This window comes from Cnephaeus nilssonii (genome assembly GCF_951640355.1).
Source record: "Cnephaeus nilssonii genome assembly, chromosome: 18".
Taxonomy (NCBI): domain Eukaryota; kingdom Metazoa; phylum Chordata; class Mammalia; order Chiroptera; family Vespertilionidae; genus Cnephaeus; species Cnephaeus nilssonii.
Window position 1 is genome coordinate 18,513,050 of NC_137089.1, and position 18,538 is coordinate 18,531,587.

Consider the following 18,538-nt stretch of genomic DNA (forward strand, 5'->3'; position numbering starts at 1 on the left):
CTGTCTTTTGCTGCCTGTTGTCCTGTGGTTTAAAATGGTTGTTTCATGGCCCTGGCCTGTATTTTTCTCAGTGGTTAGAGCGTCGGCCTGCCGACCATATGGTCTCGGGTTTGAATCCAGGTCAAGGGCACATACTTTGGTTGCAGGTTCCCCAGCCCTGGTAGGGGTGCTTGCTGGAGGCAAGCAATCAATGTCTCTCTCTCCCTCCTTCTTCCTCCCCTTCCTACTCCTCTACCCCCTCCCTCTTCCCCTCCCTCTCCCTCTCCCTCTCTCTCAGTACAAGGTTGTTTTATGTATTTAGTCGAGGTCTTTGGTTGTTTCAGACAAGAGGGTAAATCTGGTCCCTGTTACATCATCTCAGCTAGAAATGAAATCCCTGCTTGATGTTCCTTTAAATGATCAAGATAAATAAAGATTGGTTCTTATGTCAGAACATGGTGTTATTTTTCTCTAAACCTGGAAAGCTCTGTATATTATGTGACTTAGTAATAAATTATTATTGCCTGTATGATAGTAATTGCCATGTAGGTGGTTTTTAAGCTCTCACATTAGGAAAACTGGCTTCACATACTTAAATAGTTACCACTTAAACACTTGTTTTAAACTTCAGAATATTAGGAGATAAAATGCTATACCTTTGGTTTTACATGATTAAGCACTATATTGCTCATATAGTAGAGATTTTTTGGGCATGTTTCTCAAACTGATTAATAAAGCCCATATTTAAAATCTTATACTTAACTGTTAAGTATTTATTAGGTGGACAACAGTTTTTAAAGTAGGCTATTGCAAATTTAATACAGAATTTCTGTTTGTTTTACATTATAAATTATATTTCACCTACAATACACATAATTCAAAATAACATTATTTAATTTGCAGTATTTCAGATTCTTTCAAGTAGTTTTATAGGAGGATCTAGGATGGGAATCAGAAATTTCAGATCTTTTAATTCGATCTCTTTTGATGCATTTATGTTGTTTAAACCTCTATTTTCCATCATTTATAAAAAGAATTGTTTTCAAAAGACATTTTAAAAGATTAATTATCCTTGAAACACTACAGGAGTGCTTTATAAACTATATTCTGCAGAATGCTGCTGACCTAAAAATATTGATGTATGTTCAACAGTAGAGAAATGGTTCTGTTTCAAATCACTGAGAAAATGAGGGTAACAACAATAGACAGGCGTTTTTAGTACACCTTTCTTCACGAATCTCATACTCTGCATAGTGGTGTCCATTACGGTGTTCATACCATACCTCTTATTATGACTGTAGAAGTATTAGTTGCCATTCAGGTTTATACTTTGACTTTTGTCTGAATTGTGATACTTGGATGCAATATTTTCAACACGTTTCATTGTATCTATATAAATTATCTCATCTCAGCTGGTGCAAATCCTGTAAGGTTTGGGAAGATATCAATGTCAAACTAACAAGCCTGTGCCTATTCTTTAAAGATCTCATAAGTAGAGCTTTTGGCAAGGCTTAAAACACAAATCTTAAGCACAAAGCAAAGGTAAAAAGGAAGATAACATTCATTTAATATCATTATATTCTGAGTATTATATAAGTTGCTTTACAATGATACTTGGAGATTGGTGATATTACTGAGGTTTGTAAACAATAAATATTTTGCCCTTGATTAGAAAGCTGATAAGTGAGAATAGTTGGGCTTTAGTTCTTTTTTCCCCCAAAAAATCTGGACTCTGTGCTCTACCATATGGAATAAGTATCATGAAAAATGAAAAGAATAAACAATTAAATTTGTTTCAAATGATATTGGATCAGTGAAATTAAATATATGTCCAAAAGAAATTAGTTTCTTAATTGTATGGTAATTTATTCCTCACCTGTTTTCAGAAGGACTTCTAATAAGGCTTTCATTTGAAGTCTAATATTTTCCCTAAAGGCTCTAGGATTGAGTTACTTTTAGAACTTTACTTCTACATTTCTTATAAATTATCGAGACTTTCTAAATTTTACATATATTATGGTGCTTTCATTGTTTTACATACTGAAATTATTCCAAATATATTTCAGTACCTTCTGTGTGATAGGCATTGCGTAAGGCCTTTGGCCTGAGTCAAATATTCGAGGATGCACATTTTTAACATGTAGGTTATTTTTTTGTTACTGAAATATTGTTATTGCTATTATTGTAAACTAGAGGCCTGATGTACAAAAATTCGTGTAAGAGTAGGCCTTCCTTCCCCCAGCTGCCAGCACTGGCTTCCCTCTGGCACCCAGGACCCGGGCTGCTTCTCTCCAGCCCCAGCTTCATCTGGAAGGACATCCGGTCCAATTAGCATATTATCTTTTTATTATTATAAACTAGAGGCCCAGTGCATGATTGAATCCTGCACGTGTAGGGTCCCCTATACGCTTTTGCTTTCGATCGCAGGGGAGCTGGGTATCTGTCCGCTGGTGCACCAGGCCTTTCAGAAGCCTCCGGCGCGGCGAAGGCTTCTGAAAGGCCTGGTGCCTGAGCGGACAGGCACCCAGCTCCCATGCTTTTGCTTTTGATCGCTGGTGCACCAGGCCTTTCAGAAGCCTCCAGCATGGCGGAGGCTTCTGAAAGGCCTGGTGCCTGAGTGGACAGGCACCCAGCTCCCACGCTTTTGCTTTCCATCGCGGGGGAGCTGGGTATCTGTCCGCTGGTGCACCAGGCCTTTCAGAAGCATCCCGCGCGGCGAAGGCTTCTGAAAGGCCTGGTGCCTGAGCGGACAGGCACCCAGCTCCCATGCTTTTGCTTTTGATCGCTGGTGCACCAGGCCTTTCAGAAGCCTCCGCCCCGCCGGAGGCTTCTGAAAGGCCTGGTGCCTGAGCAGACAGGCACCTAGCTCCCCCGCTTTTGATGGTCTGCAGTGGGACGTGAGCTCGCTGCCCCAGAGGCCCCTTCTGTGCCGCAGCACAGCCATGGCGCAGACGCTGAGCTCGAGCCGCCGCTGGCGACGTGAGCTCAGCGTCCCGCTGGCCCAATCGGCCACCCCGGCCACCCCGAGTCCCGCCCCCCCACGCCTCCTGGCCAATTGCGGGCATAGCTAAGTTACGGTCAATTTGCATATTTGTATATTATTAGGTAGGATATTGCTCTTGGTCTCATTGGTGAGTCTCTTGATTTTCTGTGTTGTTTTTTGTTGTTGTTGTTGTTGTTTGTTTTTTGACTCTCACTTCTTCAGAGCAAAATCTCCCACCTTTTTCACTCCTTGACCGGTAGCTCCATTAAGTCTAAAGAGAATCCATCTATTTTACTTCCATTGTCTGCATCTTGTGGAGTATGTATTATATAAAAAAGTAACAATAATGATAATTAATAAGCTTAATCTGGCCCTAATGTGTTTTATTGTTTAGCCTTCTGCATTGAATAAAATAAACAGAGATGGAGGGGTTGTAAATTTATTAATTCATATAGTGCCCTCCAGTCCCAGACTGTTCACTGCAGCCTTAGTGCATAGTCTTGATTACACACAATATTGCTGTCTCCTATGCCTTTGCTCCAGTGTTCCTCCTAGTATGCAATATCTTCCACACTACTTCCTCTTTTGCTTTCTTAATGTCTACTTGCCCTTTCTATTTCAGTTCAGGTGTCACATCTGGGACCCTCTTTGTTTCCTGACCTCTTCCACTCGGCTACAGGCGTGTTAGGATCTACTCCATCACAACAACTCCCTATACTCTCTTATTGTTTTTCTTTTATTGATGTATCTTTCTCTTTATATTTTCATTGTCTAGCATAGTACCTATCATATAGTAGGTGTTCAGTACATATTTGATGAATGCATAAATAAATGTCATTGATTTAAAAAAAATTTTTTTTTAACTTTGTTGAAAATATTACAGATGTCCCTATTTTTCCTGTTTACCCCTCTCCACCCAGCTTCCTCCCCTGATTTTGATATTTATTATTTAGCAAGTTTAAATGTTTTGTCTATTTTAAAATATGTCTTTCAGGACCTATATTATTTATTTGAAAGACTCATAAGCAGATTGTTCTCTTAAAATTGCAAAAAAGTTATCAGAAGCCATATTTGTATAATGGCATTCAAGTGGTCATGGTGATATTTTTTTTCTTAATCTCAACTATTCCTCTGTCTCTTAAGATACAGATCTTATGAATGAGACAGAGTAAAGGATTTTAGGGTGGATAAAGATTAAGATTCCCTGCTGGCTTGTAATTATCGGAATCTGGATGGTTATTTATTTGAATGAAATGATGCATATATGTGTACATCAAAAGTAAAGCATATGTGATTGTTAGAGGAATGTTTGAATTCCCCAGTGGGATGTCATGGGGTATGTTTATAAATCTCCACTAAGCAGTAGTTCTACAATAGAGTTTCACTGGCATTGAGATAATAATTTGCACAGTCAAATTACCTTCTTTACAAAAACCCAGGGAATCATGAGCGCTTAATCCTTTATTAATGTCAACCCATAGGCTGCAAGAAAGCGTAAGATTGCCATTCGAAAAGCCCAGGGAAAAAATGTGGAGGCCATTCGGGAACTGAATGAATATCTGGAACAGTGAGTGTTTTCGAAGAGGAATGTGTTTCGTTATTCTGATAAATCTTTTTTAATTAAAATGGAATTTGCATTGATTTTCCTTTTTGCCCACATGCTGTTTATTTACCAAATATCTACACACTTTTTTTTCCCTTTTCCCTCACCAGATTTGTTGGAGACCAAGAAGCCTGGCATGAACTTGCAGAACTTTATATCAATGAACATGAGTAAGTTGTTAAGTACACATACAATTTTTTTAGGAGTGCAGTTTTCATCACTATCTAAGTTTAGAAGGTCTAATGGTTTCCGAAGGATTGGTGAGAAGCTATGAGTCATGCCATTTTAAATGAACAAAATAAATAGTTAAATGAAAAAATAACAAATCCATGATTTGTTGGATATAATATGTGAATTGCTTTAACTTGGTTATTTGTTTTTTACTAAATTATTTTTGTTGGGGAAATAAGTTTTTCTTTAAAATGCATAAAGCATTCTTTGGAATTAGGAAGGCCTGCATTTGCTGAGCTATGGTTATTTTAGTGAATCAAAATTGTGAATTTTTAGAGTTCAAATTGTTCTTATAATACAAAGAGTATTATACTCCCTGCTGTTTAAAAATTCTGTCAATTGTATGCATTTATTAGCCTTAGTACTAAGAGAATCAAGTCTTCCAAAGTAGAGAAGCATCCTGTTGCCTGGGTAAAAAATCAAGAATAATCAAGAATGTTGAATGCTGTAGGAACTGGCTTATTGGATATTTAATGTTTTTGTTAGCTTTTTTTATTGCTGCAGTGACAGGAGGAAATCCCAGTGTGAGAGGATTAGCCCAGTCTTAGTGCAAGTTTTCTAATAACACAGCATTAACGCTAACCTCCATCCAGAGGCAGGACCCCTGCCCCCCCTTAGTTCTTCTGAATCTGAAGTATATCACATTGCTTCTTTCTTTCTTCTAGAGAGAATAGAATCAGATTCTCATGCACATCTTACTATGCATGAATAATTAATCTCATTCTCATACTACAAATAGCTGACACAGGAAATAAAATAGAATGAAGACACTTGTCTGTTGCCTTAGCTCAGGGCTGTATATGTAATGCAAAATGGAGAGCTAAGGTAGTTAATTGCATAATTCTGAGATTAGTGGGGGCTAAAATTAAAATTATAGCATCATTTAATGAATGTATACTATATTCTGGGAAGCACTCTCCAGTTCTCTACCATATTTTGACTCTCAGATTATCTTTATTTTCCCTTAGGAAATTATTTTCCAAATCATGTTCAGCATAGATGAGTGTATACTTGTATATTCACATATGTGAACATATTTAGGATTCTCTTATGCATGTGAGATTGGTAATTAAACCAAATTACCATTTGGTAATTATTACCATTTGATTTAAATGGTAATAATTTCATTTCCTTATTTTTTAAAGTCCATATTTATGAAGTATATAGTATGTATTTTAAATAACATGAGCTGAATTTTCAGAATGCAGTAAAAAACAAGTTTTATTTTGTTCATAAGACAGATGATAGTCATCTAAAATATTTTTGTGCCGTTTGAAGATCTCTGATTAAAAGCATTTAAACACATTTTAAATCATCAAGGAAATTATTTTATTGATTAAAGGAATACCTAATGCCGAAAATTTGGAAAACTAAATAAAGAGTAAAGATGAAGGAAAAAATCATGTGTAATTGCATCATCTAAAGTTAACTATAGTTTATTTTTTATTTTTTAATATCTCTTGAAACAAACAGAAACCTAAAATAGAATTATCTTTTGTGGCCTAATGCTTTTCAGTTAAGTTATATTGTCAAAATTTTTTTATTACAGTAAATATTCCACAATGCGATTTCAGTGTCTTTATATTATTCCATCTTATTAAATGTAACCTAGTTTTCTTAACTAATTTCCTTAGTGAATAAAAAGGTTGTTTTTTATTTCCACTATCATGCTATACTGCTTTATTTTAATTGTTTCTTTGGGCTAAATTCTTAGAAATAGAATTACTTGATTAAATGATATGCACATTTTCAGGGATTTTGATAACTTGTTCCTAGTTCACTCTTAAACCAGCTATTATTAGTGTCCCTTTAACAACATTGGGTGCTATCATTCTTTTTAATCTTTGCAAATTTTGTTAGGTGAAAATTAGTTACCCCTTAAAAAATTTATTTTAGAGCTCTTTATATAAATGATTGGAACATTTGTTTTTCCAGAAATATATGCTTGGTAGTTGAGTTTTTTTTCATATTGATTTTTTAAAAAACAGGTTTTATTTTTAGATGGTCATATGTATCCATTTTCATTGCTTGTATGTTTTCTGTCCTCTAAGAACTGTATAAATATACCACCTCTGTTTTGCATGTTTCTAATATTTCTCGATTTAATTCTCAAATAGGTTACACTTTATTTTTAACCTATCATTAAATTTAATATTTGCTTCATCTTGTAATGCCCACATTTAGTTTTGCTTTGTTTTGAATCTCTAAAGAGTTTATTGAGATAGAGTTGAATGTACACTTAAGAGAAATAAAAAATCCAAAGCAATTGAAAACTACAAAGACAGAAAAGCACCTGAAAAATTTCTTTTCAGAGGAAATGATAATTGTGTTCAGCTTTCCCTTTTATCCTGTATCACAAAACTCTTTTTGGTCTTAAAGGTATTCATTCACAAAATAACCATTTATTTTTTCAAATTGAGCACTTAGAAGAAATATTCAGATGTAGAGTACTTGGAAATAAATACCTTCAGATTTTTTGAAGTGAAAATCAGAATCTGTTCACTTAATTCATTTTGTTTGGGCAAGTCATTATAGTAGGTAGGATTTGTGTGTGTGTGTGTAAGTAGTAAATTATTGTGGGATGTCAGCTTAGCACAGTTTTATGGACACAGTGGCAAAAATGTAGCAATTTAGGAATTCCTAGATATATTTAACATTTTGGCATTTTCTGCATATGAATAGTTTATAAGCTATTTTAAATATAATAGGTTACAGGCATCATTGCTAGTCTAAATCTAGAACTTTTACTCTAAATTTTTACAGTAGAATGTTCATTTAAGCCTATTCAGTGTTTTAGAGAGAGAAAAGGGAAATAGAATTCTGCCATGAATTTTTTTATATCTTTTATGTTACCTTTATTTAAGTTTGCTTCTGATTTATAAATTCTAATGTGTATTTAGTTATTCAAGTGGTACATGTTACACCAATTGACCATGTTGAGATACTTTACTTGTTTTAAATATAAAACAATATAACATATCTAAAATATATATTTTTGTTTATATGTGTTGTTAGCATTACCAATACATATTATAAAACAAAAATACTTGTTTTAAACAGACACTTAAAGTTTTTTACTTGATTTGTAGTTAAAACTAGATATTATATCAGTAAGAATCAGCTAGTATTATAAATTAATTATGATAGTGATTACGGTTCCTTTTTGTAGGCCCAGCCTTATTGTAAAATTTTATAACAAATAGAATAATTAAAATGTTATAAGGGAAAATAATGTTGATAAAGCAATCTAGGGGACAAATATGTAACCTATACATATGCTTTTGTGAGGATCAGAAGAACTTTAAAAACTTAATTTAGTAAAAGAAACATTTAGAAGGGAACTGTCTTTTTGATGAAGTTAGGTGTTTAGAGTCCACTTTCCCCTTGTCTTATAGAATAATAAACATCAGATAGATAAATACATATCAATACTTTCATTGTTCTAGACATTAATTCAGTTATTTGTTCACTCATTTAGCCAGTCACCCATTATATACCTATCATATGTCAGGAACCTGGTTTTGGATATAAAAATGAAAGGGCTAAACAGCTGCATGATCTTTGATGAGAATCCTATATAATAAAAGGCTAATATGCAAATTGTCCCCTCGGGAGTTTGACCATCCGGGAGTTCTACCGATCACTATGATGTGCGCTGACCACCAGGGGGCAGCGCAGAATGAAGAAAGGCCCTGAACGGCAGCCAGCAGCTGGGGGAAAGAAGGCCCCATCTGGCAGCTGGCAGCTGGCAGCTGGCAGCCGGGGGAAGGAAGGCCCCGATGGGCTCAGATCGCTGGCCAAACCTAAGGACCCTACCCGTGCATGAATTTCATGCACCAGGTCTCTAGTCTATATATATAATAATCTTCATGAATCTAAAGTACTATGATTTGGGGGTAATCTGCAAGCTGTTTTGGTTCCTCAGACCCTGGGTATTTGATTGTTGTTCCAGTCTTTATGTTACCATTCACATCTTCATCACTACCATCACCACAATTTTCCATTGTGGTATGTAGTGCTTAGAGGCAGTATGCATAGTGGTTAAGAGTGTAGACTATCTGGAGTGGCACAGCCTGGTTTCAGCTTAATCTTTGTGCCTCAGTGTTCTTAACTATAGAATGGTGTATTAATTTCCTATTTCCTAGGGTTTTGGAAGGATTAGATGAGTTAATACTTCTAATACCTAGGAAATAATACATAGTGAGGATGTGATAAAAGTTAGATTTTGCCTTTGCTGGTATGAATCAGTTGGGACATTGTCCTGTGCACTGAAAGGTTGTGGGTTTGATCGGGGTGTATGGGAGGCAGTTGACATTTTTCTTTCACATCAATATTTCTCTCTTCCTCTCTCTCTAAAATCATAAAACATATTTTTTAAAAAGTTAGTTCTTATTAGTTACATATATGAAACTGCAACGTGTATTTTGAAAAGTAAGTATATCAGACATTAGTGTAAAGATAGAATATTGGTGACAAATGCCAAAAAAACTATAGGTAGCCTTTCTCTAATGGGTACTCTCATCACCTCCTCACTGCGAATAAATCTTAGGACACCTGTATTCTTTAGGATTTCTTACAAATAGTGAGTATAGTCACATGACTTTAAACATAAAATACATTGAGGGGAATTGTAGTTACCTGGTGTAAAACCATTTTTCCAGAACCCTTTGCAGCAGTTTTCTCCTTAGGTTTTCAGCAAGATTTTTGTTTCTCTACCACGTGATTAAATAATAGCAGAGTATATATCAAAGCCACTAAGTCTGTTTTTTATGGGTTTAGAAATTTATAACTTTATTATGATTTCGTATTTTACAGTAGAATTAACTAATGAAAAGTCTTTGTAATAGAATATGTTGACAAATTTATGTCTATAAAGGATTTTTAGTGAATAGAGAGTATTTAATAAAATGTTTATTTCCTCCTTACACTTTAGCTATTTGATTATTTTATTAAATGATTTGTGGAATTCTAGAAGTTTATTTTATATGTAATTTGATCCAAGGTCTTGAAGCCTATGTTGTTAATAATGTTTGAATGTCATAGTAGTGACCTAGTTTTCAAAAATATGTATTGATGTTCATGGGCTGCTTTAGGATTTAAGCCTTTGTTTATTAATTTCATTAAAAACCTAAATATTTGTATTTATGAATTTAGGATAAGTCCTTTATTAATAATAAAGCTATTTTAGTTATTTAGGGAACAAAATGTCTAACATTAATAAACTTGTTTTTTAAAATTATTTAAAGACATAACTAAGATAAAATTTGTTACTTTTAATTTCGCCTTGATATTTTTCAGCTATGCCAGAGCAGCCTTTTGTTTAGAGGAGCTTATGATGACTAATCCATACAACCACTTATACTGCCAGCAATATGCTGAAGTAAGTTTCAAAAACAGCAATTGTATATGATTTTATTTTTGTTGGTTTGGGTATTATAATGGAACTAAGATTATGTCCTTAATGTTAGGCAAGTATATAAATATTTAAAGCATTTGATGAAAATTGACTTGGAGTAAAAGTTTTAAATTTTTAATACTGTAATGGAAATAGTGACTTCTCAGTTAAAAACACTGCTTAAAACAGTGAAATCCTTTGTATTTTTTATTTGTATACTATTTTCTTTTTGAATTATGAATTATGCCACAATTGTCACCATTTAATAACTTCTAAAACATTGATAGTGATTATGATTTTTTTAAATTCTAGAAAATTCATATCAAGATCAGTATTTTGGGAAGTAGCAAGTATTTGTCATTAAGTATTAAGGATAGCAATGTAATTCAATGCTGTAAGGTTAGAAGGACTTCATTTTAAGGACTGTTAATAGAATAGTTTTTTGGGGAAGGTTATGCTTTAAATTTTAGATAAGCTTTAACAACTTTAAGATGAAAAAATTTTAAACATCTTGTATTTTTTTACAGAATATCTGTTTCAGTTACTAATGCCTATGGTATGATGAAACATGCTATATTTCAAAGTAGTAAAATAAACAAGTTTCAGCACTCTGAAATTTTTAACAGGTTAAATATACCCAAGGTGGACTTGAAAACCTTGAACTTTCAAGAAAGTATTTTGCACAGGCATTGAAACTGAACAACAGAAATATGAGAGCTTTGTTTGGACTTTACATGGTGAGTTAAGGTGCATGTTTAATGTTATTTTACCAAATCTGTCATTTAAACTCCATTAACTATCCTATTCAATCACTTCTTTCTTGTTGTTTTTTTTTATAAGCATATGCATTTTTTCTTCTAGTTAATTATGAGTAATAAGTTATAAGATAATTTTATTTTTGAATGTTACTACATCCCATATATTTGACATTTCATTGTAAAATATTTTTTATTGTATCAGAAGTGATATATTCCCTTATAAAATTAAATAGTAACTGATAAAAATTCATACTATTTCTTAATTGTTTTGACATTCTTGGATTTATTCTCAACATTGTTATGTTTCTTACCTTAAATTAAAATTGTATGAGATATTTTTAAACCATGGCAATAAAAGACATATTAGAAATAAAATCTCTTATGTAAAATTAAAACATTTTTTTTATGGTATAGAAAACCAGTTTGGAAGTTGTGGGAAGCATGTAATTAAATATTCCCATTATTTATGTATGCCAAGTGACAAGCTTAGAAAAGTAAATTAACAAGAGCTTTGGGGTAGGAAGAATTTGCTGAGCTTTAAAATATATATAAAATGAGCCACTTTCTACAATCAAAATGCCTGGAAAAATAAACTTTCCTTTAATAAGCCAGTTCTTTGAATTTTAATTTATTCTAGTCTTTTTATGGACTTTTAGATGAATGAAAAGAATTGATTGTAGAGATGGAGGCAGGAAGAAACAAATGAAATACTTTTCAAGAAAGAAATGGAATTTTACCCTTAAGAGCTGTGGTAGACAGCTAATAAAATAATTTTAGATATTTTTAAAGATATTCTTTCTCTTTTCAATTTGGATTATTCATTGTTTTAAAACATGTCATTTTTAAACACTGCAATTTTATTTAACTTTATATTTATTTTAAAAACAAATTGTTTTGGTACAATTTTTAAAACTTTGTTATCATCCCATTGCAACTGTGACCTTACATGTTTTTTATTATCTTGCTAGAAAAATGGCATTTCGTTCTTGATGTTTACTTTTTGTTTTTAGTCGGCAAGTCATATTGCTTCTAATCCAAAAGCAAGTGCAAAAACAAAAAAGGACAACATGAAATATGCTAGTTGGGCAGCTAGTCAAATAAACAGAGCTTATCAGGTTAGTATTAATAGTTTTATATTATCATATAGGTCAGTTAATGTATTGTATATCTTAGTTGTTGTTTTTGTTTCTACAAAGTACAAAGCCAAATGTCTGTCATTGGACTTTTATGCCTCTGGGCCTTTATCAAATGTGTTTTAACTACAGAATGAATTTGTAGTTGTAGGATCACTTCCCCGCCCCCTGCTAGAGGAGTCTGTTACTATTATGATCCCATAGTTAGCCTCACCATCTAGAAATCTCAGTAGTTCTGCATTTGGCAAATAAAAAGTAATTGTGAAAAATCCAGAAAGGATAAACAAATTGCAGGATGCATTTCAGAAGCAAATTGGGTATGTGCGTGTGTTATTAATTAGAGGTATCTCAAATAATGAAAAAGTGAAGAAAAACCTAAAAGTAAACTAACCAGACTATATAACAGTTTATGTACTCGCCCTACATGTCATATCTTATCTGATTTTCTGAAGCTCATACCTAGGAGATTCTTCAAGAAGGCCTCTTGGAAAAATATATCTTATTACATCTTGCATGTTATAACTTATATGTCTATAGTCTTTATATTTGGAGGATGATTTGGCTTTTTATGAAACCTTATGAAGCTTATATAACTAAGTCTTCTAAACATATTGTTCCATTGTTTTTTAGGATAAAATATTTCTGTCAAGAACCCTGACACCTGATTTTCCTGATTTTCTTTCCCTAATAACTAACTTAGACTTTTTGTTTGGTTCTCCTAAGGAATGTTTTATTTATTTTTAAAATACTACAGTATGTTTTGTTGATTATTCTCGGGTTAATTTTTCAAATATACAAAAGACCCTTTAATATGTGGATTTTATTCCTCTTTTAATTTGAGGAATTTGCTATTGAAATTATAATTTTAAATACTTTTTTGTTTGCTTAAGTTTTCTTTTTCTTTTTAAAAAAAATATATTTTTATTGATTTCAGAGAGGGAGAAATAGAAACATCAATGATGAGAGATAATCATTGATTGGCTGCCTCCTGCGTGCCCCCAACTGGGCATGTGCCCTTGACCAGAATTGAACCCGAGACCCTTCATTCCGCAGATTGACACTCTATCCATTGAGCCAAACCAGCTAAGGCTTAAGTTTTCTTGTTCAGGTCTCCAATTATAGGTCTATTGGCTCTCTTTTCTCATATCCTATATTATTCATTTTTTTTCTATACTTTTCCTATCATTTTCTTATTTTTTTCTTTAATAATTTTTCTGGAGTTACTTTATATTCTTTTTCTTATTCTCCATGATTCAGGAAGACAATTTTCCTGGGCTATTAGGAGAAAGTTTTTAGGGAATCAGAGATAAAATAGGATAACTTTTCCAACTTGACTTCTCTGTAGCTTCCTCTTCTTTGTTAAAGAGAACTCAAATAGGACCTCTTTGTATATTCAGCTTATGTCAGAACTAGGTCTAATTCAGAAATATATTTCGGTTCAGCCCTCTGTTCTAACCCTAGATCTCTATAGATCTTAAATTTTGAGGTGTTGCTTTCATTTTTCAATGTTGGGTTTTATTGTTAGTGTTTTTGTTTTGTTTTCTTCTTCTGGGATTTGTTGTCTCTGGGCATGACTACCTTTTCTAAACCATCTCTCCTCTTCTTAACCCCAGGCTTTCTGTCCTGGTCAGTTTGGTTTCAGATTCCAGTAGTTTTCGTTCTGTGTGAGGTGGCTTTTATTTTGTTTTTGCTTTTTGTTTGTTTGTTTAGTTTTCTTTTCCCCTTTGGAAGAGGGTATTTACTAGATATTTCAGAGATTTTTAGGTCTGACTATTAGACTTGTTTAATGTTACAGTTGCATATCTTTGATCTGTAGCCTTTGAGACTGTCCTGGTTTTGCAGGCCATTGGAAGATTCATCAGTTTACACTTTTTTTTTCTTTCTGTGGCTTGTAGAGTAGTAGATTGTCCTCTTTTACTTCCTGTTGCTCCTACCGCACAGCTGTTGGTCTTTTTTAGGTCCTTCTGTTGTGGATACCAACTATATTCTAGGGTTTTGGAAAATTACCTGCTGTGTAGTTTTTTGAAGTTGTCTTCTTTGGCCTTGTTTTCTGTTATTTTGGTTTTGGTGCTGTTTCCTTGTTTTTGTACTTCTGTTGGAGAAGCTTGGGAAGATTAAAAAATTCAATGCTTCCATGATTACATCATTTAATGTAACTGTATTTTTATTTTATGCATATAATAGAGAACGTTAGCTCTGTTAGGATATAAGTCATAGTTATAAATATTTGATTGGGCTTCTTCAAATGCAGTTTTGTTATCAGAGAAAATGGGAGGTTCTCTTCCCTACTGGGTGCTGCTGGTGGTGGAATTTTTACAGTATCTCGAGAAAAAGAGTTTTCTGAGACTTGCATGGGAGGATGGGTGATTTTTATTTGTGTGGAATTACATCCCTGGGTTTCCAAAGTCCCATTTCTCTTAGTCCGGTCATAGAAGAAGTGGAGCTGGAGTTTTAGTAAAGCTAGAAGCAAAGCCAGTATCCAGAGTTTCCTTTCCATGTTGAGCTGGGTCCAGTTCAGTATCAGGCTAGTTGCAGTCCATTAGTCCATTGTTGTGTGGGATGTAAGGGTTGCCCCACAAACGCAGAGTCACACAAGTCCCAAGAGTCCCTAGAGGGTGTGAACTCCTTTGTTCAAGGGATTAAATACCCCAAATTTCATGCCCTTGCAATGGCTGTGCCCATTCTGGCCAATGACCTTTGTTCTCAGCTCTGACAGCCAGCACCTTCCCTATGTCACTCCAACTTTATTGGGCATGTGCCTATCTCCCCTTCGTTGGACCCCTGTGGAGTATAAAGTAGTATCTTCTGGTGAAACTATCCAAGTGACATGCCTGTAATGTCTAGTTTTCCCTTTGCTCCTTTCCTGTTATTAATAGCTAGGTTAATTTCAACAGTATCAGTTTAAGATAGCTCAGATCTATACTGGGATTTCATACATAGCAGGCTTAGAGAAGTTTAAAGATAAGACTTGTATAATATAAACTAACTATATTCGGGCCCTGTGCACGAATTCATGCACCTTGAAAGGAAATGTGGGCCATGAGGCTGCATTAGGCACAGGGGCAGGTCTTGGCTCATCCTCTGCACCCCCGCCCGACCCTTCCCACCATGTCCCCCAGTCCCCTGTCTGCCAGCAGCCCCACTCCCACCACTACCGCTCCCACGTGCTGACAGCATCAGCCCCACTTGCACCCGCTGACAGCATGGAGGGATTGGGGTCGGCTCCAGCAGCAGGTGCTAGCAGCCGCTGCTACCCCAATTGCCCCTCAGGAGCAAGGGGAGGTAGAGAAGCCCTCAGGGGAGATTAGGGTAGGCAGCTGCCGCTTGCACCCGCTGATGGTGCCAAGTTTTTGGAACCAGTGCCGGGCACTGGCAGCAGGTGCGAGCGGCGGCTTCAGTGCTGGCTGTGGGTGTGAGTGGGGCCAGCACTGGCAGTGGGTGTGAGCGGTCGCTCCGGCCTTGGTCTGGTGCCCTTGCTCACCTGTTCCACCATCTCACTGTGGCCAATGCTTGCCATGTTTGCACATGCCTCCTGGTGGTCAGCATATGTCATAGCAACTGGTTGTTCCAGTTGTTCTGCCATTTGGTATATTTGCATATTAGCCCTTTATTATATAGGATGGTATGCAGACTACATTGTTGTTTTTAAGATATTTTTGAGAAGCAGCTAGCTGCTCAGAGTGTATTTTTTGACATGGGATAACTATTTTTAAAATCAATTTTTATTAAATTACAACATACACTAGAGGCCCGGTGCACAAAATTTGTGTACTTGGGAGGGGTGTCCCTCAGCCTGGCCTACGCCCCCTCGCAGTCTGGGAGCCCTCGGGTGATGTCTGACTGACGGCTTAGGGGGGAGTGGGCCTAAGCCGTCAGTCAGACATCCTTACCACTGCTGCAGAGGCGGGAGAGGCTCCTGCCCCTGACACAGCGCTCGTCAGCCGTGACCCCAGCTTGTGGCTGAGTGGCACTCCACCTGTGGGAATGCACTGACCACCAGGGGGCAGCTCCTGTATTGAGCGTCTGGCCCCTGGTGGTCAGTGCGCATCATACCAACCGGTCGTTGTACCATTTGGTCAATTTGCATATTAGCCTTTTATTACACAGGATAGGATGGTAAAAAGAAACACATCATAAATGTACATTTCAATGTACTATACAAGGTAAATGTGATGCTGGTAAAAGTGGGGCTCTTTCATAATGTAACAAGGAAAGCATTCCAAGGATCTCTATGGGAAGGGTGGTCTGATGATAAGCTTTATTGGAAGGCTGGCCCCAGGTTTTCAGTCCCATTTCTGTCTGTCCTGCCATGGAAAAAATCCAATCTTGCCCAGAAACAGGGCCAGTGTGCAGAGATTCTGTGCCATATTAAAGCCTAGTCTTTTGGAGCCCCAGTCCCTGCAGACTCACATTGTTGCTGTTGAGAGAGAACATGTATGTTACAAATAGAGACAATGAGAAAGAGCATGTTCACATACAGACACTTGGGAAGGACCAAGTGCTTTTTCACTATAACCGGTCAACTTCTTAAGCTTTCCTGGGCTTCTGATGGGTCCACCCCCTGACCAATCTATTTCCTAGATCTTCTAGGGTCTTGTGTCCCTTTATCCAGTTTTATTCTTTTCCCAGTGTAGGCTGACAGGCCTTATATGATCACCATCTTGGCTCCTACTACACATGTGCTTACCTCTCCCTTTATTGTTCTACCCCTTCCCCCTTATTATTCTACTAGAGGCCCTATGCACATAATTCGTGCACGGCGGGGGGGGGGGGGTGTCCCTCTGCCCAGCCTGCACCCTCTCCAATCTGGAACCCCCCGGTGAGATTGGGTCTAAACGGGCAGTCGGACATCCTTCTCACAAACCAGGACTAGTGGCTCCCAACTGCTCACCTGCCTGCCTTCCTGATTGCCCCTAACCGCTTCTGCCTGCCAGCCTGATCACCCCCTAACCACTCCCCTGCCAGCCTGATTGATGTCTAACTGCTCCCCTGCCAGCCTGTTTGCCCCCAACTTCCCTCCTCTGCTGGCCTGGTCACCCCTAACTGCCCTCCCCTGCAGGCTTGATCGCCCCCAACTGCCCTCCCTTGCTGGCCTGGTCCCTCCCAACTGCCCTCCCCTGCTGGCCTGATTGCCTACAACTTCCCTCCCTTGCAGGCCTGGTCCCTCCCAACTGCCCTCCCCTGCTGGCCATCTTGTGTCCACATGGGGGCAGCCATCTTGTGTGTTGGAGTGATGGTCAATCTGCATATTACTCTTTTATTAGATTGGATAGAGGCCTGGTGTATGGGTGGGGGCCAGCTGGTTTGCTCTGATGGGTGTCCCGGATCAGGGTGGGGGTTCCCTTGGAGCATGGGGCAGCCTGGGCGAGGGGCCTGTGGTGGTTTGCAGGCTGGCCATGCTCTCCGGTGACCCAAGTGGAGGCCCTGGTATCTGGGATTTATTTATCTTCTACAATTGAAACTTTGTAGCCTGAAGCAGAGCCAAGCCTTCTGTTTGCTCCGTTGTGGCAGCCATTTCTGTTGGGATTTATTTATCTTCTATAATTGAAACTTTGTAGCCTTAAGTGGAGGCCAAAGCAGGCCAGGGCTGCAGAAGCTTGGCTTTCTCCATCGCCGGGGGCAACCCTAGCCTCCTGCTCTCTCCAGCTCCGTGGCTGCCACCATTTTTGTTAGGATTTATTTATCTTCTATAATTGAAACTTTGTAGCCTTAAGTGGAGGCCTAGGCTGGCCAGGGTGTGCGGAAAGCTTGGCTTCCTCCATCGCTGGGGAAATCCAAGCCTCCCTCCTGCTCTCTCTGTGGCTGCAGCCATCTTGGTTGGGTTAATTTGCATGCTCGCTCCTGATTGGATGGTGGGTGTGGCTGGTGGGCGTGACTTGTGGGTGTAGCAGAGTGGTGGTTAATTTGCATATTACTATTTTATTAGATAGGATCCCTTATCCCATTGAACTGCTGGTTCCCTGGGGAGTGTGTGAAGCTGTAACTTCCTTGTGAAGCAAGCAGGAATATGCTTCCTAGTTGATTATGCTTAATAATGTGTGATATCCTTTGCTCCCTTTCTTTACCAATAACTAGCTAACTACCTGCACCAACAAATTATCCAGGTCAATAAGTAGAAACATTACAGCACTCCAGAGCTCTCCTGGTACCTCTTCTCAATTTGTAGTCCTTCTGTCCTTCCCAAGAATGTGGATTTATAATCTCATAGTTTTTGGCCCTTTTTGAACTTTTTGGAATTATGCAGTATGTATTTATTTTTGCCTAGCCAATATCACTGTTATACGTATTTATGAGATTTATCCTTTATGTCTGTAGTTCATTTATTTTCATTGTACTATAGTCTATATGAACATATATTTTACTTAGTCATCAGTTGTTAGGCATTTGGATTATTTTGTGTTTTGGGCTATTATGATAGTACTATACTGAATATTGCTGTACAAGTCTTTTGTTGTA

The 18,538-nt window shown here is 36.9% G+C and overlaps 1 protein-coding gene across 5 annotated transcripts in view; it reads left to right on the top strand.

Moving 5' to 3' along the window:
- Positions 1-18,538, top strand: part of EMC2 (ER membrane protein complex subunit 2) — a 359,544-nt gene that overhangs the window by 17,092 nt on the left and 323,914 nt on the right. For all 5 annotated transcript variants that reach the window (XR_013814944.1, XR_013814945.1, XR_013814946.1 and 2 more), the window contains exons 6-10: positions 4,444-4,529; positions 4,676-4,735; positions 10,095-10,176; positions 10,818-10,928; positions 11,960-12,064. Coding sequence is in view for 1 of the 5 variants with exons in the window: in XM_079796391.1 (XP_079652517.1) it covers positions 4,444-4,529; positions 4,676-4,735; positions 10,095-10,176; positions 10,818-10,928; positions 11,960-12,064 (444 nt within the window). In the remaining 4 variants the exon portion in view is untranslated. The remainder of the gene's footprint in view (positions 1-4,443; positions 4,530-4,675; positions 4,736-10,094; positions 10,177-10,817; positions 10,929-11,959; positions 12,065-18,538) is intronic.